At 35.5% G+C, this 23405-nt stretch overlaps 1 protein-coding gene across 1 annotated transcript in view; it reads left to right on the top strand.

The window, feature by feature from the left end:
• Positions 1-4062: 4062 nt before the first annotated feature.
• The window catches only part of SKAP2 (src kinase associated phosphoprotein 2), a 167746-nt gene continuing 148403 nt past the window's right edge, over positions 4063-23405 (top strand). The window contains exons 1-4 of the mRNA XM_058527499.1: positions 4063-4287; positions 13762-13867; positions 14480-14505; positions 22547-22654. Coding sequence (XP_058383482.1) covers positions 4221-4287; positions 13762-13867; positions 14480-14505; positions 22547-22654 — 307 coding nt within the window. The 5' untranslated portion in view covers positions 4063-4220. The remainder of the gene's footprint in view (positions 4288-13761; positions 13868-14479; positions 14506-22546; positions 22655-23405) is intronic.

Here is a 23405-nt window from a genome sequence, read left to right as displayed (position 1 = left end):
TTCAAGCTCCAGCAAAGATAACAGCCCTAGAGAGACAGTTTAACCACCTTTCACAATTGTGTAGGGTCAAATCTCTGTAACAAATTCCTTTATATTATCTCTATCTCTATCTCTACTCTAGTGGTTTTGCTTCTTTGATTGAATCCTGACAGAGATTGGGACAGTGACAGTACAAAATGAAAAGAGGTCTTTTGACCCCCAAAAGGCCACTGGCAGGAAGCAGATTGAGAAAACTATGCAATTGAAAACACAAGCTACCTTTCGTGGAAAAGGAAAGATGGCTCAGAGCACAGGACTGAGATACATGGAGCAGTTATTCCAGGTAGAAGTAGAACAGTGTTCTAATCAAAGAACTTTCCACATTTTCCTGGTTGGTTTTCAGAATTGCTATGAACCAGTGATCTATGCATACTTCTTATTGTCCCCACCCCTTTTGAACAGGAATGTTTATAGTTGTTACCTATCCCACTGTTGTGGAGAGCAGATAACTTTTTTACTTCATAGGTCTTTAGATTGAGGGAACTGTATTTAAGGAGCATAATCTACCCCTGGACTTGATTTAGATGATGAGATTGTGGACTTGCAGCTGATGCTGTAATGGGATGAGACTTTTTGAGTGGTTTGGGAAGGGATGGGTGTATCTTCCATGTGGGAGAGATGTGAACCACTGGAGGCAGAGGGCTGACTTTGGTAGCCAGCTTCCAGTATGGCCCCAATAATTCTCACCTCCTGGTGTTCACAGCTTTGTACAGTCTCTTCCTTCTATATACTAGGCTTGGTTTGTGTGACCAATAGAATATGGCAGCAGTAAAGTTATGTCACTTCTGAGATTAAGTCATAAAGACATTGCAGCTTTGTCTTGGTTGCACTATCTTTTGGATCACTTGCTCTCAGGGAAGCCAGTTGCCATGTCAAGAGGACACTCAAGCAGCCCTGTGAAGAAGTCCATGTAGGAGGAAGTCAGGCCTTTTTTCCAGCAGCCAAAGAATGGAGAACTCCAGCCAACAGTCTTGTGCGTCAGCTTTCTTCAAAGCTGATCCTTTAGCTATGCTCAAGTCTTTAGATTACTGCAACCCAGTCTACAGCTTGACTGGAACCTCATGAGAGACTGAGCCAGAGCTATCCAGCTAAACTGCTCATGGGTTCCAGACCATCACAAACTGTGAGAGATACTAAGTGTTATGTGAGATACTAAGTTTAAGCTAAGTTTTGTCATGCAGCAACAGACAACTAATACAATGCCTAAGTATAAATATAATCTTTCTTCCACGTGCCTATGAAAGCCAAACAAAAGAAAGATAAGAGAGGCAGAGAAAAGTAAATGGTGTTTTAGCTCACTGTTTTTCTTCAATGCTCATTTAGATTCATTTAAACCTAGGCCTGTGGGAAAATACTTATTTAACTAAGCTAAATTTGAAAGACGTAAGGAAGGGGGTTAGCTTTAGTTACAGGGATATCTATATGTCTATCTATATATATTCCTTGAACTGGAGAATCTATTTTTGAGAAGACAAATCATGAGATATTCCCAGAGTCTAGTGTCTTCTTTGCAGAATTGTGGGGAAGCAGCTACTTCTCTCAGATTGAGATTTAAAGTTTCATTTATTACTTTTTTTTACCTAAAAGACTAGTTTAAAGAATTTGAAGTGTGTTTGATTTCCATCCTATGTTTTTTTTCTATTTATTTATTTATTTTTCATTGAGGTAACAGGGTTTATATCCTTCCTAATTTTTGTTATGGAAACATTTTGAAATGAGAGAAATAAGAATATATTTCTTCTAGCCTCTCTTTGTTTTGCTTTCTCTCTTATAATCAATTTCAGTAACTAACAATAAACAGTAAAAATGATAGAGTATACAAAGCATTGCCCAAGTGAATCCATCACAAACCTGTCTGAGAATGGTTTCCTAAATAGGGGAAATGTGTTTCATACAAAAAGTCCATTTTCTGTTATTGCCTTTTTTATTTGGACTACTAGATGCTATATATTTTAAGGCAATCTTAATAGTTTCCTGTCTCTCACTAACAAGAATGACTTGTCATAATGAGCAGTGGAGATACTGTCCATTTGATCCATTCCAGAAAGCTGTCTATTTGATACAAAAGTAAATTACCTCAATTCCTTTGTGGAATGAGTCGAGTATAAATAAATAAAATGAGACACAAGAAGAAAAAAAAATCTGGTTAGTTCTATCAGAAGGAAACAAAGAATAGGAACATTTGGAGAGCTGGTTTAATAAAAAATGTGACAAGACAAAGAATTATATGTGATTACTGTAAAGGGAGAAAGAATCCTCACTAATATAAAATATCCATGAAATAGTTTCTTCCTTCTTTAGGAAGATAATTTTGTAGTTTAAGAATAATAATTCTCAATTCTTTGAAGTTGGAGGACCTATGTTGTAAAATAACTCTTTATTCACTTTTACTTTCACCAAAAAGAACTCTGATTTTCAGCCCTCTTCCTATAATTCATCACATTTCTAAATCTGAGAGGGAATGTCAGATTCCGTTCTAGGCAATGGGTTTATTTTGAGGGTGTCTTTTTTGTTGTTATTTTGCATGTTTTACATCAATTGTAAATTTTTTGCCTTGATTTTTGTTTTGTTTTGAGAGGACTCCAAAATGTACTAATTTTTTCTTTTACAATTAGTGTTTCATGTAGCTCTTAGAAAATTATACAAAACGTCATTGCATTTGAGTACTTAATTTTTTACTATTACTGAGATTTTTTTTGCATGAAATATTAATAGAATCATTATTCTCTGTAAGGTTTAGGGTTCCAGGTAGGGATGAAAGATAAGTTATGACGAATTCCGTGTCCTGTAGGAGCTGGAAAGTAAGAAAGTGATTCTCAAAATCAAATCTCAGAGTGTCTAGCATCAGAACCACCTAGGGGGCTTGTTTAAAATGCAAATAATCCGATCCCACCCCAAAGAGACTGAATGAGAATCTCTGTAAGTGGGACTTGAGAATCTTTACTGTAATAGGTCCTCTCTGTGATTCTAATGCACACTAAAGTTTAAGGACCACTGATCTAGTGAGGGTTGGAGGGTAGAGGAATAAACAATTTACATTGCGGTTGGAGCCACAAAATAATCTTCAAAATATAATAGCAGCATCTAGGAAAAAGCTTTGGCACGGCAGTTCCTCCTGAAGAAGGAAAAAAAAATTATATACTTTTTTTTTTTTCTACACACACATTAAAGACACCAGAACGTGTCTTTCTGGGTTTTAGAGAAAACTTGTAAGGAGATTTGCAGATAGAAGATCCTTGAATAAGTATTTGTTGACTAAATGATCAGGTTGGAGTGAACAGATTTTATAATTCCATTCTACTGATCACTAGCAATTTTCTTTCGGTGCTTATAGATGGACAGTGGTATCTATGTCTATTTAGCTTTTTTTTTTTTTTAATTCAAAAGAACAGTGATTAGAACTCCTCGCACTTCCTTCGTAATGGGGGAAATCAGTCACCCCAAGAATCCGAATTAGGTAGAAAAGTAATGTAGGAGCCAATCAGAGCGCTCCCAGGAACAGCTCCAGACTGGCTTTTCAGGGAGGACTGGCGGAAGACGGGATTTGTTACCTTCACTCAACCGGACAAAGAAGGCCATAATAGTTTAGGGCGGTGGAAAATACCTTGTGGGTTACTAGGCGAAGTGTTACACCTCGGCAGGGCTGACCGTTGACTAGAAGATCCCTTATTCGGAAAAGCTGGAGGCACTACCGATACCTTCTTTTCCGAGATCCTGGAGAAATGGTCAGCAGTTGTCCCGGTACCAGTACCCAAAATGGCAGCAAGGCGCTTCAAGCGTGGGATCAGGTGATGCAGCCCCAGTCGGCTCCCTTCCCACCAGCCGCTCCTCCTCCAGCTCCCTTACGTAATGTGGGCGTGGCTTGTCCAGGGGTTCTCTTCGGAGGCTAGGAAAATCGAAGGATACACATGCGCAGTTGGGCCTCTCAGGCCCTTGGGTCTTTCTCCCCGCCCATCGCCCCGCCCCTATCTGCCGGGCGGGGCTGGGTCGAGAGTCCAGCAGCTGCTGGCTGCGGCTTCAGTGACTTCCTTGTTGTGAGCCCTGGCCCGGCAGTGTTCGGACTCTTAGTCCCGCTGTCCTCACCGGGACCGCTATTCCGAGTCTAGGTGGTAGCCGCAACCCCAGCCTGTCGGTTCCCCCTTCAGCACAGGTCCTTTCCCCGCACCCCTGCGCTCCCTAACATGCCCAACCCCAGCATCACCTCCTCTCCCTACCCCCTCCCTGAGGAAATTAGGAACCTGTTGGCAGGTAAAGAGCGGGAAGGGGGCGGGTAACGCCGCCGGGGCAGGGGCGGGAGCGAGGGGACGGCGAGCTGGTGGGGACAGAAGTATTCAGAGTCTCTACCTTCCCTGTCCGCGCTCCCCAAGTCCTGTGGCGCGTGGGAGCGGGACTGGGAGTGGGGAAGAGGGGTCTGAGAAAGGGAGTGGGCATTTGTTGAAATTTGGTGCGAGGATGGCGGGGAAACCCTTCTTGATGGGCTACGCTGATGGGATCAGGGCAATTCAGTACGCATCGTGAAGACGGGGTGTGTGTGTGTGTGTGTGTGTGTGTGTGTGTGAGAGAGAGAGAGAGAGAGGGAGGGAGGGAGGGAGGGAGGGAGGGAGGGAGAGAGGGGAAGAAAGAGAGAAGAGAGAAAGAGAACGATAATGAATGTTTGTGTGAGAACTGGGAAAGGATCAGAAGTCAAAGTAGTTCTTTGGTGGCCTGGCCAATGGAGGAGAAGGGTGTGAAGATGCAAAGAGATGTCTGAGCTACAGATGTTAGGGGTTGGGGTTAGGAGTTAGGGGATGGAAGGGTTTATCATTTCTAAAACTCCCAGTTTTCTTGAACATTCATTCCACTCGTATTTAAGACTTTCAAAGAGGGCCTGATTCTCAAATGGGCACTTGTCTTCAGCCTGAGTGACATTTTAAAACAAAAAAGGAAGGATGTGTTAAAAGTCCAACTTCCTGTGTCACACGATGATGAAAGTACTTCATCTTTGCACCCTCATCTTCCCCTTTTCAGTTTTAAGTTACCATTTATAGGAACTTATTTTAGGAGTTAAAGATGCAGTTCTTCAAGGCTATTATGAATCCACTCTTAGTTCATTAATGTACTAGATATGGAGATGTGTATTTTCACTAAGGGCCAATGAAAAATTTATTTCTGCACAAGGTAGAAAATATGTCTTTTTAGGGTAGCACAAGGCTTACCTTTCCTGATGCGCTGGAATTCTTACCATCATTCATGCATACGTCAGAATTCTGGAAACTGGATTTTGATTGTTTTACTTTAGTTGTCTCAAGTATTTATCTTTCAATATTGGTTGTGAATAACTGGATTAAAAGAGTTTCCCTTAGATGACTGTATTACAGGTTGCTTATTTTAACTCTTAAAAAGCAGTATCTAAAATGTGACATTTTAAATAGTAAGTTACTGTTACAGCAGGGTGAGACCAAATCTCCTAATACTCTTACACTGTTTTGGTGGTTAGCATCATGAATATGATAGAGAAAATAAAACCAATACTATGTGAATACAGACTTATGTTTGTGTGAACATAATTACAGTGTGATGAATGCATTTGTGGTGGGATAGTATTTTACTCTAAGAAATGCTTGTTGTCATTAGTGGGTACTATTAAGGGAAATATTCAAAGAACTGTAAAGACTGATTTAAGGCGGCTTTTATTTCATTATATGAGAGTTTCACATAAGTACTGGTTTTGTTTTACCACAGTTAACATTTTCATTGTTACAATGCTAGAATTGCTTGTTTGGAATATTATTTTAATAACCAGATCAGAGAAGTGTTTTTCATTACTTTGAAAATAGATGTCACCATTTTCAGGATATTCTAGGTCTGAATTTTTGAATTTAAGAAATAAAGACCTCTGGGTGCGTGTTTGTAAAGCTTGACAGCGCCCACAGTAGACCGTTAGCTGTTTGGATCCATAATCATACATTTGCAGGTGGTATGATATATAGGTAATGAGACCTTTTGTTCTCTGATTCCCATAGATTTCAAGTGTTTCGTGTGGCCCTTATTTGTGTAATTTAACTGAAAGCTCAGAATTACATAATATTTAAATTATCTGCCAATGCTAACTTCCTATATACTTTAGTCATCTGTCTCTCTTTAGTCAGATAATGTACTTGCATATTGTCTGAAATCAGTGTTTTAAAAGTCATTTTATTGACATTTTCAGTATTTCATATAATTAAAGCAAATCACATATTAAAACACATGAAGTATTAAGAACAAATATTAAAACATTAAAACTTTGGAGATTATAAATTTGGCTTATACTTTATTTGCAGAGGATATTTTCAAGAGAGATGGATATGAAAAAAATATGTATTTTAAAGAAATGAAACAAGTGAACCAATGTTTTTCGGTTTTCTTTTTTAATTTATCATTCAGAGAAAGTTAACATTTTATGTTTGGCTGTAATTAAAATCTTTTTCTGAGGTAGGAAAGGTTTCAAGAATAAATGTTCTCAGCAGTTTTTTCACATTTTTCATTCAAAAAATTCTGTTGGAATTGTGCATGATGATTTGCATCATTCGAGTGTGTTGGATAATAGTACATGGTTAGATTTAAAATTACTAAAACTATAGAGGAAAAGTTGGTATTAACTTGAATTTTAGGGATATTGCTGGCTTACCTCGTACTTTCTTTGAAACCAAGGCCATATTGGTAGTGGTTAACAGTTCAGGGCTCTTAGAATGCACGGCACTGTGCTGGAATTCTAAGGTAGAGAAGATAAGGAAATAAACTTTTCAGGTGTTTAAAATCGCTTGCCTTCACATAAAAAGAATATAAAATCAAAAGATAATGCCTATCAAAATAACATTGCTTGGATATTTTCCTTTGTGTTCCATGTGCCTTTTGTCCAAATCATTATATGTCATATGTGTTAAATATTTGACGTTTCAACTGCTTGATAGAGGTAGATCCTCAAATGTATTCTTATCAATTTATTATTTTCTTTTTGTTTTTCTGATTATAGCAGTTTTAGGCTTCCCTTTCAATGTTTGTTCCCCTCTCCTTCTCATTCCTTCCTCCTTTTAAAATAAGCATTCTATAGAAATGCAAAAACCCACAGAGGCTATCATTCTTAACTCACATTTAATGATACTCTTGAAAAAGTGGCTATATAGTTTGACTGTTAGTTCTTTATATTTCTGTGGAATCAGTTAATTAACTCTTGAAAGCCTATACTTTTAATAAAAGTGTTGAATTATTCTTTTGTTTCATGAATAGAAAAAAGTTTACAGATTTTGTTAAAGGTAAATTTTGAACTGCCATATGCATTACAGGCAACTTTTAATTTTTTTTTTCCCACAACAATGAAAGAACAGGTTTAGCCTGGCTAATTAGAATCAAAGGATAATCCCAAGTCTTGTCCATTTAATCTTCTCCCACATCCAAATATTTTGACTAGGACTAACAGCAAGAATAATCGTGATTTATGTGAGTTTTCGTCTCCAGGCGGGCAAGAAAGTGAGAACTGGAACCACTGGCTCCACCCCCACTTCATTGGTTTTAATCACCCTTTGAATACTGGAGCATTAGTGGTTTGCAATCAGATATTCTCATTTATTTGTTTTAGGACAACACATTTAAAAAGGAAAGCTGTAGGAGGATGTTAGTTTCTTTTTATTAAATTAGAAAATGAAACCAAGGTTAAAAGGAGAAAATAGTGCTTGTCAGTACTCTGAAAAATCAAAACCATACCAAACCAGCAATAAACAAAGTGGCTGTATGGTTTCTGCAAAGTGACCTTGAGATTGTGTTCACACCACAGTCCTGAGTAGAAATATTCCATTTTCCCCTATTGGGGGTTTCCAGAACATTTTTTTTTAAACCTTCACACAATATAATCTATATTTCCTTTAGGGGCACTAGGTAAAGAATGCAATTCAGTTGAAATTGAGGCAGAACTTTTTCAATGCTGAGAATAGTATGGTTTGATTTCCACCTTTCCAAAGTTCCATTTATAATTTGGTCAACATTTTGGTTTTATTTTTCCTATGAGAATTATTTATGGTATATCTAATGTCCCATAACTTCTTTCTGGGGCATTGAGTGAGTATGTAAAGGAAAGAGTGCCACCTACTGAGTCACCAGTAGTCACCTACTTCTTTAGCACCTGGATTTCCCTACAGAGCAAGAACAAGCCTGCCCCATTTTGGCAGTAATAACTAATGAGCATAAAGTCGATATGAGAACATTTGATCTCAAAATGAAGTCAGTTTATGACCTCTAAGATTTCCTCTTCTAGAACTAGGAATATGTGTTTGTAAATCAAGGGACCAGAAATTTATAGTTTCTTGTATGGGTCAGATAACACAGATGAATTAAGATATGATGTTATGAAAATTATTTGCCTATCTTAAGCACATAATATCCTGCTTTTTCTTGGGAGGGGATCTTTGGCTGGATTGCTTTCCACGTAACTTTTCATTGACAGTATTTTCATCTCAGATTACTAAATAAGGCTCTTGATAGTATGCGTAGTTTTTATAGTTACTTAGTCGAAATTATCACTGGTTTTCTTTTAGAAAAGGAATCTAAATATACTAAAAAATGAGAAGTATATAAAGAATTTCCAAATGGGTTTCTCTCTACATTATCAGCATTAAAGTATTACTAGAAGGAAGAGAGACACAACAGAGTGGGAAAAGCCTCTGGTGATTTGAAACACAGTTCAGTTTTCTCTCATAAATTTAAGATTAAGTGTCATATATGGGTGATAAAAGTGGCATAGGCTAGTTTTTATATACTCATTATTCACTTAGTTTGTCTTTTTCAATTAAAGCCAAGTCTATCTTTTTCATTCCACTGAGTTTACATTTCTTTTTCAATCATATACTGAACACATTACAATAGATGCTGCCCAACAGTGAATCTAGTATAAATCTCAGACTAATGTGTTATTCACTGTGGCTTCTTTGAAAATGCGTGGTAAAAAGATTTTGATCATCAAGAGTCATCTTTTAGAGGTGAAAGATATTCATCCCTATCCTTCAACAGCCCAGCTTTGTATCAAAATAAATCACTTAGCCTCCAAATCCAATTTCAAAAATTTTGTCAGATGATTGGATTGTGAGCCTCAGGTGTGTTACCCATTGTACTGTGAGAACTCCTTGTGCTCGTTCATGCCTGTTCCATGTTCGAAAAGTCCACAGTTTAACTATAACCTGTAGAAGTGCTAGGTAATCAAGAGAAAGACATTGATTAGAGCAATCAATAACTTTTCAATTAGCCATTTTCCAACTTTGGGCGTTTGGCCCCATTGATCTACATGTGCCCAGTATAATTGATTTTTGGGTTTTCGCCGGTAGGTGTTTGGTCAGACCATACCCCACTTTAACAGAGAAGAAAAGCTTGTCTTTTTGTTCTGATGCCAGTTTAAAGTTTGGCTGGGATCCTTACCACATTAAGTTTGGTGATTGCACCTCAATGAATACAAAGTGAAACCTGGCCTAATTCATAAAGTGGAGAATGATGTGGAATTAAGTAGTAAAGCCATTTGGGGTGTTGTGCGATTGGTTTTATTGATCTGAGGCTGAGCAAATGGTAGTGGATTCAGTTCAGTTCTTGTCCTCCCACCCCCATACAATTCAGCCATCACAGAGGCTGTGTGTGTGTGTGTGTGTGTGTGTGTGTGTGTGTGTGTGTGTGTGTGTGTATGCCCACTCAAGGAGGTATTGAGTGGCTGAGGGATGAGGCAGAAGACACCAGGTGTTACCTTTGTGACTTGCTTACAACCTGCAGCCTGGAAGTCCTATTCGAGGCTGTTTGCTGGTGGAGGATGGTGAGGGCAAAGGGTCTAACCTCTGCTTTCTTCAAGAGTGGGAACCTGTGCTATGTATTCAGCCTGGGGAAGTGGACAGTTTATTTTTATTATTTGCAAGAATTTAAAAACTGTTCTAACCTCGTGTAGTTTCACCTTTTCATTGTGTGATCCATATGGAAGTTGGTAGAAAGTAGTTAGCCTTTGTGTGTATGTTAGACACCTGTCCTAACCACTCAGGACTCTAGGGAAAGATGGAGTGGCAGTTTTTGTAGGGAGTCCATATGTACAGAAAAAAAAAAAAACCAAAGGAAAACTGGAGTACCATTCCGTGATTTGGTGTTTGCTAAGTGTTTGCCTTTTAGGGATTGCAATGGCTGTTGAGAGTTTTCTAACTTAAACTGCTTGAGGATTGCTGAGCCAAGACATGATGTCATCTTTTAATTTTTTTTTTTCAGACCTTCACGTTTATCCACAGAGCAGTTGTAAATCTGATCTTTTCAGCGGCCCTCTCCCCCAGATCTTTACAGTTGTACCGGGAGATAAGGTTTACTCTTGACAGTGTTAAGGTGTAACAGGAGCAGAAATCACATTTACATTCGCTGGGATAACTTTTTTCTCGGTGATGACTTGCGGGCAGAGGCTGATGGAGATGGCGCTAATTCTGGGGTTAAATGCGGGAGGCGCTGATCTGCAGTCTGTGTGGCCGAGGGCGGGGCGGCAGTGGGGGTTGGACCTGGTGTGTTGGGGGCACCCCCGAAGTGCGCTTTCTCCGCGCGGTCGGGGTGTGTCCCCACGCTTCTCCTCTCCCGCAGGGAGTGTGCATGTGAGTGGAGACTCCTCCCTCTGAGGAAGAGGAATTCTAACTCACCAGGCCAAGAGGCGAGCGAGGAGGCAGGCTGACCTTTTCTTGTAATCGAATTGCGGCTGTTCCCCGAATTCAGGCAGTCTGCAGTCAGTGAAATCTACATATTAACAGAGGGACACGACCTCTAAAGGAAGGTAGAAGAGGGCTAACGCGCTCGCTAGTTTACCGTTTGCAGGGCTATTCAGAGCACAATAAAAAGCTTCAAATCTCTTTTCCAACCACCCATAGGAGCGCTTGATTCGCTCAGGACTTTTATTGCTCGCTTTTGAAATATTACCCTGGCTCTGAGCTACAAAGCCGCAGATCAGTCCCATTTGTCTGGCGAGGGCGCTGCCTCAAACCCAGTGCTCCCTGCTCACGGCTCTGATGACGGGAACCCTGGGGTTTAACACTCCGAGAGTGTCGAATGTCGGGGACGGCAGAGCCGGCAGAGCCGAAGCATCTCCCAATAAAGCGGGAGTAACTTTTCAGCGCTCACGCTGTCTTTGCGTGGGGGGAGCAGGGTCCGTGTTTGCTCAGGGACCCAGCCGAAGGCCCCAGGCAGGTCTGCAGGGTCTCCTGTGCCTGGGAGGGGCTGGTTTCATCCCATTCGAAAATAAATGGGCACAGTGTGGATTTTAAGAAATAACCCAGATTTCAAAGATTTAAAAACCAGCCGAGTCTCTGGGCACCAGCAAACTAAGATTATTGCAGGAACCGCTTCCACTTTAAAGTTCTTAACTTGTTAAAAAAAAAAAAAAAGAAAAGAAAGCAGCAAAGCAGTTCCTACATTTTCCGCGTCTCCTTTGGGAAATAATTTTAAAAAATCAATGTTTGTTAAATCTTTTTAGTTGCCTTAAACCCTTTTTCTGGGATAAGTTTCAGAATAAATACATTAAGACTACTCTAAACATATAGATCTTTTCCCTTGCCCAATCTCTGAATCTCCTCTTCCTCAAAAAAGAAACAAACAACAGATTTTTCCTGCAGTCTCGTGCTCTTTCAACAAGTATTTCCTCATAGAATAGTAGCATGGCTCAGTATTTTAAAAATATTTTCTTGGGAGTGTTAGGAAACATTACATAGAGCATTGCAGCTTTTTATGTTTTCTGAGTTATTATGGAGCTGAAATGACCTTTTAAAGAAATAACTCTCGGGCTGTAATTCGTTCCGTTATTGCTTCCGGAGATAGAAAATAGATCCCTTTTGTTTAAACTTGGGTTGTATAATGAAAATGTAAAATAGGCAATTAAATACTCATGGATGAGGGAGTTAAGGACAAACAATGAGTGAAAGTAACATTAAGCAGGCTATTCACCAATCATTGTGCCGTGATTCTCCCAAGAATTAAGTCCGGTTGGAAGAAAGAATCAACAGTAGAGATGCTATTCCTTCTCTTTTTCCCCTTTCTTAGTAGATTTATTGTAACCGTCTCAGAGAAACCAATGATCTTTTCCATTTTAGCTAATATCTGAATGTCCAAAGGTTGCTTGCTCCTCTGGGTACAAAATTTAAAGAGTTTAGAGAAGAGCGCTTTTTCATAAGTTTTGTTATTTTGAACTCACTTTGGAAGTCTGGGTCTAATTTGCACTGGATTATGTCTTTCTGTCCTCCTCTTCAAAATATGGACAGCTCAAGGAAAGAGAAGCTGTGACTTGCTTTCATTTCGTTTTGATACTTGCTTTTAACATTAGTCGTTAATGGACTTCCAACCAGAAAGCTATTTTAAAAAATTATTCCAAGATTAAATTTTAATTTTCACTTGTCATATTGATTTAGTGAAAAATTACCTTTACACATTTATTATGAATGCGTAGAATAACAGTTTAATCAACTTTGCTCATTGGATCAAGATACTTTGTAATCAAGAATTTTAAATCGATTACAACATTCTATCTGAAATACTAGGTTTTAAATTGTTAATTACTAGTATAGTTGAAAGACTATTTATTATATGGCTTTAAATTAATTACATGTAATATTATTGTATGTTTTAATACCATCTTTTTATCAGTGTGAGTTAGGAGACAAAGTAGTTAAATAAAAAGAAAGCAAAACCTACACACATCTGTTCAATATGAAATATGGATGGTTTACAGTCATATCTACTTAAAAATTTTTAATGGTGTCCTTTATATTAGGTATCTCAAAGTGAGATTTGAAATTCTGAATATAAAATTAAAATTGTACAGTATTTCATGAACAATAAGAATGGGGCTATTATAAAATCAAACCAGTAAGGATTTGTGGGAATTTTATACTAGAGAGAACTAGAAAGCAGAATAATTTAGAAGTTTACCACATTTTTTAAAGAGAGGCTATGTGGAAATGTTGTATGAGGCCATAGAAATCTTATCTCTTGGTTACTATATTTTAAAATAGTGGATAAATCTATTTTTGCCACTTCTTCCTTTATTTAAAGAAATATTTCCAGGTGGTAATACCAACGCAGGAAGCACAGCATACAAAACCACACAACTAATTATCTTTTTTATTTGAGGGTGGCTGGCCAGAGTGGGTGGGGCCAGGAGGAAGGAGGAGGGTTTGATTTGGGAATCTTGGCTAGAAAAAGGGATTTATTTTTTCCTTTAAAGCATTAAACATTGCATATACATGAAAATGGATTACATTGGGAAAAACAGGCCTTTGCCAGAGACATTAGCTTGTATTGATATAATATTGTGAATGACCTGTTCATACAGGAACTTATAAAATACTGTAAGATGATAGTAACACATGCATAAAAGCTCTGTGCTTGCTTTTATATGAGAGAATTTGTTTTATGGGGCACCACAGTTTATTAAAACTTGTGTGCTTCTTCCTGGTTTAATGATGCCAAACATCCAAATAGCATTTGCTGTGCTAAGCATAAGTAGAGCATACAAATTTTATTAGCTAAGTGGTGAACAGATTTGTTCAACTTAGTATTTGAAACATACTTCAACTGTTATGCTTTGGATTGATAAATAACTGTAACAAATTGTACAGATATTAACACTTATGGGTAGAAACAATCATTGTCCTATTTGTCTTCACAAAACATGATTCTTTCCTATAATTTGTATCCTATTTCTTATATTTCATGGTTTAGATGTTGAAACATTTGTAGCAGACATACTGAGAGGGGAAAATTTATCCAAGAAAGCAAAGGAAAAGAGAGAATCCCTTATTAAGAAGATAAAAGATGTAAAGTCTACGTAAGTCACTTCCTTGCCTTTTATTACTAATTTCTTACTTAGAAGTAATTTTGTAGTTAACATTTTAATAAAGAATTGATTATTGTGGAATTAAATTTTTATGTTCTAATTTATTTGGTGTTAAGTATTTTTAAGGGTCAAAATATATTTCCACTCTAATAATTTTTAAAAAGACATGCTTGTCATAATACCCTTATTTTGTGAAGGTTTTTGATTATGTATATGTATTTTTATAAGCATTCTAGCAAAATCCAACTGTTTATTTTGATTATTTGAGGATATATTTGGTTTAAATAAGACATAGGTAGATTGAGAATTTGAATATAAATATGGAAAATACTTCCAGATACTAAATTGAATAAATGTAATATAAGTTGTAGGTATTAAAGATATATCCTGATTTTATCACTGTAATTTAGGTCTTTAAAAATTCTTTTATTATAAATCCATAAACCTTTGGAATTGTCATTTCAGGGTAGGAAGCAGTTTTTTCTCTAAATGTATATTTATAATACAGATTTTAAAATAGATTTGAATTATTGCCACTGATTAGACCTCCTTTTGATTTGTCAACACTCATTTTAAAATATAATGTTCTTGCTTATTTTGCAGCTATCTTCAGGAATTTCAAGACAAAGGTAAATTTTCAAGCTTGTCAAACTTATAATGTTTTTCCTTGTGGAGATTTTCAATAGAATAATCTAACACATACTGCAATTTGATAGTTGGAATCAAAATTTAAATTTCTGTATTGTATATTTAGACTTTCAAGATGAGGGTGCTAGCTCCCCCTGCTGAGAAAAAAATTAAAAAACATATCCAGAATCTACTCTGCACAATCTTCTGATGCAGAAATCTTCTATATTTAACTTTATTAGGTTTTATGTTTCTTAGAATACGTTTGGCAAAAATTTGTTAAGAACAGTATATACTTGCAGTTACACATGGAATAATTTGGTGAAGTGGAGATGAGATACCAACCCTACACCATTTGCAGAGATTATTTTTTGTAGTGATGGGAGCAGGAGTGTCTGTGGCTGGGTGCGCAGAGGTAATGTTTCTAAAGGGTAATTATTTTAAAAACAGGAACAATTTTTGTTTGAGAATATGAGTAAAATCTTTTTCAAATACTGGTTTTTATTAACCTTGTGATTCTTTTGATATGAATAAATGTATGTCATAGAAATGTTCAAAGAAGAGAATTCAGTTTAACTTTTTTGAAATATGTGAGAGTGCTGGTAACCTGATTGTCATCCTTTAGATTTGAGAGACAGCTGCCTAGCGTCCAGAAAACCAAATCAGGAAAGGCATAGGAAGTTCCTACTATTTCATGTTTTCAGTTCTGTGAGGGAAGCTGGGTATGGCCTTGCTTGCATGATGCTAATTCATGGGTCATGACCTAAAGCCTTGTGGATGCTGGTATGAGGGTCACAACATGAGGTTAGTTAACCTACCCAGAGCTAGGATCTGGGTTTAGGAGAAAACAGTGTGGCATCTTCTAACAGGAGTTAGCAGATACCACAGAGTAATTCATATCTCTGCCAGCTGATAAGTGAGAGAGTAATGACAGTTTCAATAAACCAAGTACTTAACCAGACAAACCTGAAATCAAACAGTTAAAGGGAAACCACAGTTTCTTTTTACATTAAATCATCAAGATCATTGTGATTGGAGGGAATGAGAAGAGATTTTTTTTTCCATATTAAATTTTTAAAATACTATTAAATAAAGAGAAGAGCAGGAAACTACTCTTCCCAACGAATACCCACTTCTTTGTAGTGTACAATGAATCCTAAGCTATGGGTTTAATCATATTGCATTTTGCTTAGTTGAATATAGAAATAATGAATTTGTGCATTTTAATTATGATAACTTTTATGCATTTTTTATAGAGGAACGTCAGATACCAAATTCTGCCTCTTTTCTTAAAAGGCATATTTTGTTCCAGGGACTACTTGTCGAACCCTCATTGTGACTCAATTTTTTGTACATTAAAAATTTTTAAGCTAAGAAAGCATCACAATATGAAGTCATTGTAGAATTGCATATAATTCAATAATAGGGTAGGAACTTTCCCTTTGGTATTCTGGTTTAGGACTTGTTCAGGTGTGTGGATATTAAAATCACATTACTGAGATACATTCTTTGTCTCTAAAGAGAATGGAAGTTTATATAGTATTTGATAGAAATTGAAAAATGAGCCTAGAATAAGAGTTCAAATAACACAGAATTCAGAGATTCCCCATCATCATTTTCCTCTGAATAAGTCATTTGTAGGTCAATGACTGTAGTACTGAGTTAACGAATCACCAAGAGTGTCTGCTCAAAAGTAGGCCTGTGGATAAATTAGATGTATACCTTGGAGAAATATGAGAAGCTGAGTAATTTTATGCCGTGTAGCCTCAAAGTATATTCAGCTTTGTTCTAAAAAGACTATTCTTGTAGCTTGTTAGGAGTAGTAAAGGGAAGTTGCTAGGGACTTAATAGTTGCAAAGTAACTATTCAAGATACTTCTTTTTTTAAAATAGGAATTTAGTAATTATTGGATCTCTACATTGAGTAAATTCAGTTCATTTAAGTATGTTTTGATTGTGCTGCTTTAATTTTTTTCCTTACATTTTCTGCTTGGGGTTTTGGATTGTCTTCATCCAAGAAGACCTGGGCAGAATTCCTTTTGGCTGTTCTCCTGCTCTCTCTCTCTCTCTCTCAGGTCAATATGGGGTCACAGTGAAGAGAACAGAGGCTGTTTTCCTCCTTTTTACCTTTGTACTCCTATTTGTTTCTCATACTTTATTTTTTTAAAATGACAATTAAGTACCATTTTAATATCATTATTGGGAGAAAAAGGACCAGGTAGAGATTTCTTAAATAAAATGGATTAATTCAGATTTATTCATTTCTAATAAGTGAGTTATTAGTTTCTCTAATGTACACAGATGAGAAACCTCCCTCCCACATCACCCCTCTCCCCTTATACTGTAGATACTACCCCTGATCCTGAGATTTAAAAATACAGAATTTACAGTTTGAAGTATTTCAATTCTTAAAATTATTTAATTGATACAGTTGTTGAAACACTAAGCTGCGTAGATATTAGAAGATTTTTAAAAAATATTTCCATTTTTTTGGTGAGAATAATTTGTATTGGTAGAGACTTATTTTATTACAGTGGCTTGTAGATATTGAAGCTTGTCCATTAAGTTAATTTTCTACTTGCTGTTTATATTCATTTCCATAGCAAGCTTAAAACTTTCCTTTTCGTTTCTTTAATTTATTAAGGCCCTCATTTTATCTCCTCATATACTCAAGTCTAGGTTCTCCATTGAAGAGGTCTGACAAATTGTGACTTTAGAATAAATTATCAGTTGGTTTTCTAAATTCCTTAATTTTTCTTGTATGTAAGAAAGATTTGAATCTAAGCAACTAGAACCCATCTTGCTTAGTTTAGGCCCTATTATTTATTCATTTGAAATATTGCCTATTCTATCTAGAGTAGAGAGTTCCTTCTTATATCCTGAAAATATTGTACATGATAGAACAACTATCTAACCCTAGTTTCCTATTCTTAGTTGCAGTATAGCCTAGTAATATAAAGTGTACTCCTGAATATAGACTTCATGTACTAGAATTATGCTCATTTTAGAATTATTTTAGAATAGAATTATGATTATTTTAGAATTTATTCTCTGTCACGTAACACATAAATCTCTTAAATATGACTTGAAATAATTATTTTTATAATGAAAATATATTACCAATTGAGTAAAGACTATTATTGACTGAGAATAAAATAGAATTTTCCAATATATATTAGGTACATGATAAAAAGGTTTTATTTGTAGCTGTATCTTGCTCTTATATTAGTCTTGTTTTACTCCAGTGATGACTTAGGAATGATTATTTTCCTTATAGAATGATTAAGATAATGTGAAGATACCTATTCATGACACATAGTAGGTATCCAGTAAATATTATAGTAATGTGTGTTTATCGAGGATTTAAGTAAATATTGATTTATAATTCAATTTTCAAATAATTTTTAAGTAAATTATAAATTATTGAAAGAAGGCCATACATATTAACATAAGACAAATATTTCAAGAGAATAGTTTTTAAATTTGTAAAATATTAGTGTCTATAGCTTTAAACAAGGTGAATACATTGTATTCAATTCTCTTTAGATACCATAGCTGAAAAGCTCTCATTTTCTTCTTTAAAATATTTTTCCTCTAGTTAAAAAAAAAATGTGTTTAATAGATTTTGTCCTTAAGACTCCATTGATGCTGTTAAATATGCATAGATTTACTTAGAAAGCAATTTCTTTGACTTCGTTTGTATTATTAAGTTTGTTAATGGACTTAGACTACTTTTTAAAATAGTAGACCTGTTAGGTAAGAAAGGAGACCCATTTTAGTTTGTTCTGATGGAATCCTTAAGAACAACAGAAAAGTCAGAAGTTTGGATGACGTATAATTTTCTTTCCTTTACTCTTTCTAACATGGTGTGCGTTCTCTTGAAAGTTAGTTCCCCAGTGAAATCTGAGCAAATAACTTGCAGCTCCCCCACCCCCACCTCTAGCCTTGTCCAAATGTGTTAAGCATGTTTGAGATTATGGGGCCTGCAGTAGTAGAAGTATGTTTCAGAGGTAGTGCTTGGAAATGGTATTCTTATTTTAAAACTGTCTCATATTTGCATGCTATAAATTAGCCCTCCTATGATAGAAGAGTTATGAGGAGAATCTTATTTGTGGTGGCCTACATCTTGCAAAGTTTTAAAAATTGAACTATAGATTCCCTTAAGAAATGACAAGTTAAATGTTTAATTCTTTCTATTTAGTTGTCTATTATTACTTGAGAAATTAGTTTGGACAAGTGAACTGAGTAGAGAATTAGAAATTAATTTGTTTTCACTCAAGTAATTTTCCCCTCCAAGTTTGTCTTTCATGTTCTGTACGAGGGAATGGTTATCATCTAATTTTTAGGTATATTATTTAGTTTAATTTTTACCTGATTGTGTTTAAAATAGGATTGTATTTGACAAACAAGCAGTAAATGGGTTAAATCACCTTCAATGGTAGTCGAGATCATGACTGTTATTTGCTGTAGGGTTTCATCTCTAGGTATTTAGGAAAGTGTTAATTGAGAATGAGCCATATAAAAAAGAAGGGATAATAGTGATTTGAACCCAACTATTATAAATTTAAAGATGTTTTTCATAGATATATGCTGCTATGGTACTATTAAGCCTTGATTTTGCTGTGATATTTTAAGTCGCCACTAAAATTATAGGAAGGGACGTCTTGGATCATTGTCTTTTAGACTGTTAACTTTGTATCGTTAATTAAACTTTTGAAAGTTGTGGGATAAATCAAATGCTTTTCTAGGGAAACAAGAAACAGTATTAATGAGCAACAACCCCATAATTATCCTTGTGAGTACATAACAGGGACACATTCATGTCTTTTCTTTGAGCAATAACTTTTACAAAGAAGTATTTTTAAACTGATCATTAATTTTATGGCCACAGAAATGAGATACAAAATTTATGCTGTTGTCATTGGCACAGGCTCAAGGCACCACTGACATTATGTGTGATTGTAATAGAATGGCTGCCAACTAATGATTCTGTAGCCATTTCATTTGAGCATGCTTTTTTTTTTAGATGTCTGATTAGGCTGTAATGCTTTCAATTATGTCTGTAAATTGTAGTGGATACGTTTACCTGATGCCCGTTGTTGCTTTGGAGTTCAGTTTTCTATTACATAAACACAAGTTGAACATTTTCCTTTTAATTTATAGAAGTCTTTGCAGGTATAACTGCAAATACTCAGCCCCTGGGGAGAAAAAGTGCTTTGCACTACTCAACAGCGACCCCTGTGTTCAATTAAAGCTCCTTATAATACAGCAGCTCTCAATTGGATTGAAAGAAAATAATTAGGGAGAGGGAAAAGGGATGGATCATCACTGGAACAATAGTAAATTGAAGAAGAACATTTTGAAAAATGATGTATCCTTTCAACTTAATGCAAGTTAAAAAGGGAATAACCCTGTACAGTTACCACAGAGATTCTTATTCTTCCCTTTTCTGAATTAATACAAAGGAAGCTTAAAAAAAGACAAAGGGAAGAAATGAGGCCAGTAGCAGTACTTAATTTTTTTTGTCTTAGATAAATATAAATATCACACTGATTTTAAAAAAAAAAACATTGGAAATGAGCTTCAGTTCTTAGAATGGATAAGTTGAAGACAATTTCACTTTAATATAATCCAAAAAGTGTTTTTTGTTAAAAAAAACAAAAGCCAGCAGAGGTCTTTAACATTTTAGTGACCAATTTGTCTGGAATATTCTTAACTCATATTAAATATTATTGAATTTATAGCTTTAATAATGACCTTTTTGCTGTGTGTGTATATATATATAAATATAGATTGGTATGTGCGTTTGTATATGTATGTGGATATACACATAAAAATATATAATGGATATTATCAAAGAATAATACACGAATTCTGATTTTCAAAACTTTTTAAATTTTAATTTTTTCTGTTTATTTCCGCATAGAGTTTCATAGGTTTACACCTGAGCATCAAAATCCTTTCCAAAATGTTCGTTGGTTTTATTGTTGTATTCTTATATTTGTAGTAGTGTAATATGCTAAGTGCTTAGTTATGGTGATGTATTTGAAGTATCCTAATACTTTTTTTTTTCACAGCAAGATTTATTTTACAGTTCATGATATGAAATATTTTTAGAAAATTCGTACCATGAAAATTCTTACTTTATTAAGAATATAAGGATACTTTAGCAACTGAGTAACTGAGAATTTTGTGATTGTTACTACTATATATTCTGTGAGCTGTGATTCCATGTTCAAACATATTTTTACCAGCACTTTATGAGATTCTCTCTTACCTCATATTTGAAATCAGAGCACTCTTCTTTCCATAAAAGAAATATTGTAAGGGATCACTGAATGTTCTGAAAAGTATTTTGAACATCTCAAAAGAAAGAGAAATTAAGATCTGAAGAATGAGTAGTATTTGTATGTGTTCCTTGGAATTTTAATTGGGGAAGAAACATCACCATGTATGGTGCACCTAGTGGTGGAATCACTAAGGACAATAAGATAGTCTATATTCTGCTCTATATTCTGCTCTTATTGTCTTGATGGGAGATATCCCTATTTTTACTTTCAGGGTGAGGATGACGAATGCTGATGAAATATCAAAATTACAGGGAAATAGAGATGAATATTGATTTTTTTTATTACTTTGACCATGTTATCTTGAAAGAGGCTATTTCCTCTGCCAAAAAGGTGGTGAAAAATAGGATTCTACCCAACAAATGGATGTCAGAGGATACAGATATCCTTTTGGAGAGACTAGTAGCTTTAATTTGGATCTGCTCAGCAGCTATTTTCTAAAAGTCATACTGTAGGTACTCTAGGGTTCCTATAGAGATTCTCAGCATGCTGAGGTGGCTTGTTTTCTGTTGAATTGTTAACGGGTAACTTGAATTGTTAACAGTTAGATAATTGATATAGTATTAAGCATACAGTTTTCTTTGTTGTTAAATATGTATGAAAAATGAGTGCTTATATATAACTGGGCTAGCAAATATCTGATTCATTCTTTTTTTAAAAAAAATTATTCTAGGGGCTGGCCCAGTGATGTAGTGGTTGAGTTCACGCACTCTGCTTTGGTGGCCCGGGGTTCGCAGTTTAGGACCCCGGGCGCAGACCTACGCACCGCTTATCAAGCTGTGCTGTGGCAGGCGTCCCACATATAAAGTAGAGGAAGATGGGCATGGATGTTAGCCCAGGGCCAATCTTCCTCAGCAAAAAGAGGAGGATTGGCAACAGATGTTAGCTCAGGGCTAATCTTGCTCACCAAAAAAAAAAAAACAATTACTCTAAGTGAATATGTGGGAAAAACCCAACCCACAGATTTTATTGTGGGAATTAAATTACTTCAAACCAAGCAAGCAAGCAAGCAACCAACCTAGGATTTGGAAATCATGTAGAAAACTGACTAGAACCTTAAAAGAATGGTAACATATCATTGAATGAAAATTGAAAATGTCTAGTTTATCAGTCACCTTGTTTGCATTTAAAAGGTTTGTATAAGTTTTAAAGCAGATTTTCCTGTAAAGGATGGCTGCTCTTGAAAATCCAACTGAGTATTTTTAATCTATTCTAGTGCAATCCTGTGATTTTTAATGAGAACATAAACTGTTCATATAGCTTTGAATTATCAATTTCTCATCATAATTTTTCAAATTATTGAGTAGGTAAAGGGGATTAACTTGAATTATTTTCTCTGTTGTGCTTTCCATGTTTTTTTTGTCATTGTTATCCTTATTTTGGGTTTTGTTCACTTTGGATGCACACCCTGCTTCTACTTTTTTGTATTCATCTTTGTAGAGACCATCATAATTTTGGAACCTGTATCCTTTCATATCGGAAATAAGCAGTTGTATACTGACCTTCAAAAACCCTTGCTTTATCTAAATTACAGTGGATATACATTAAAATAGGACCTGTTTTTACCTAGTTCCAAAGGTTTCCTTTGCTTTTCTATGACAGTGACTTAATTTAATAGTCAAATTTACCTCTTCTGACAAAGTAACATTTTTTAAGATAGCAAAATTATAAAAGAATTATCTCTGATTCTTTTACAGGTGATGCAGAAGATGGGGAAGAATATGATGACCCTTTTACTGGGCCTCCAGACAGTATTTCATTAGCCTCAGAAAGATATGATAAAGATGATGAAGTCCCCTCTGATGGTATGTGACATTTTCCCATAGAATATACCTCTTAACACTAACACAGAACAATGCAATGTGTAGAGGTGGTCTTGTGAGAAAGCAGATAAACACAGAGGCTTCAGTTACCTTTACCAGAACCAATTCAGGAACAGAAGAGCTCTCTCTAGTGGTTTTCCTAAGTATGTAGTTCCTTCTTTTCTTAGGAAATTTTCTTTACTGGAATTTTTAGGAGAGTGCTTGCATCATCATATGAATATTATTAGTAAGTTTGTTGGTTAATTTAATATTATCAGATTCTTGCTTAATTTTATTGTGCTACTTAATGGCTTGTTGTATTATTTATTTTATAAATAATGAAAAAGGTTTTTGATCTCTTTTTCTGAAAACTTTATACAAAATGAGTTCATAAAATGTTAAATTAATTATTCCTACACTGCCTTCTCACATTGAGACAAGTTTTTATCAAATGCTTCTTTGAATACACATTTTCGTTTTTCTGACTGTCACCTAAAAATGCCCCACCTTATGCAGTAATATTATAGTGTTTCAATTTAATTGAATTGGTATAAAGTTAATTGTTTATCTCTTAGTAATTTTTAAAAACTTGCCAAAGTCGTGAAACTTGTTTTTAGTGTAGCGTGTGCTTTCTCTGTTATAGCCAGTTGAGTACATCTGCATTATAGAGACCTTATAAGGGTGATATATAGTTATAAATTAAGAATGTATATCGATAAATTGGCCATGCATATTAATTTGTGGTACTCAAAGT

The sequence above is a fragment of the Diceros bicornis genome, chromosome 3 (assembly GCF_020826845.1).
Source record: "Diceros bicornis minor isolate mBicDic1 chromosome 3, mDicBic1.mat.cur, whole genome shotgun sequence".
Taxonomy (NCBI): Eukaryota; Metazoa; Chordata; class Mammalia; order Perissodactyla; family Rhinocerotidae; genus Diceros; species Diceros bicornis.
Note: the sequence above shows the minus strand (reverse complement) of the source record. Positions and strands in the feature narration are given on the sequence as shown.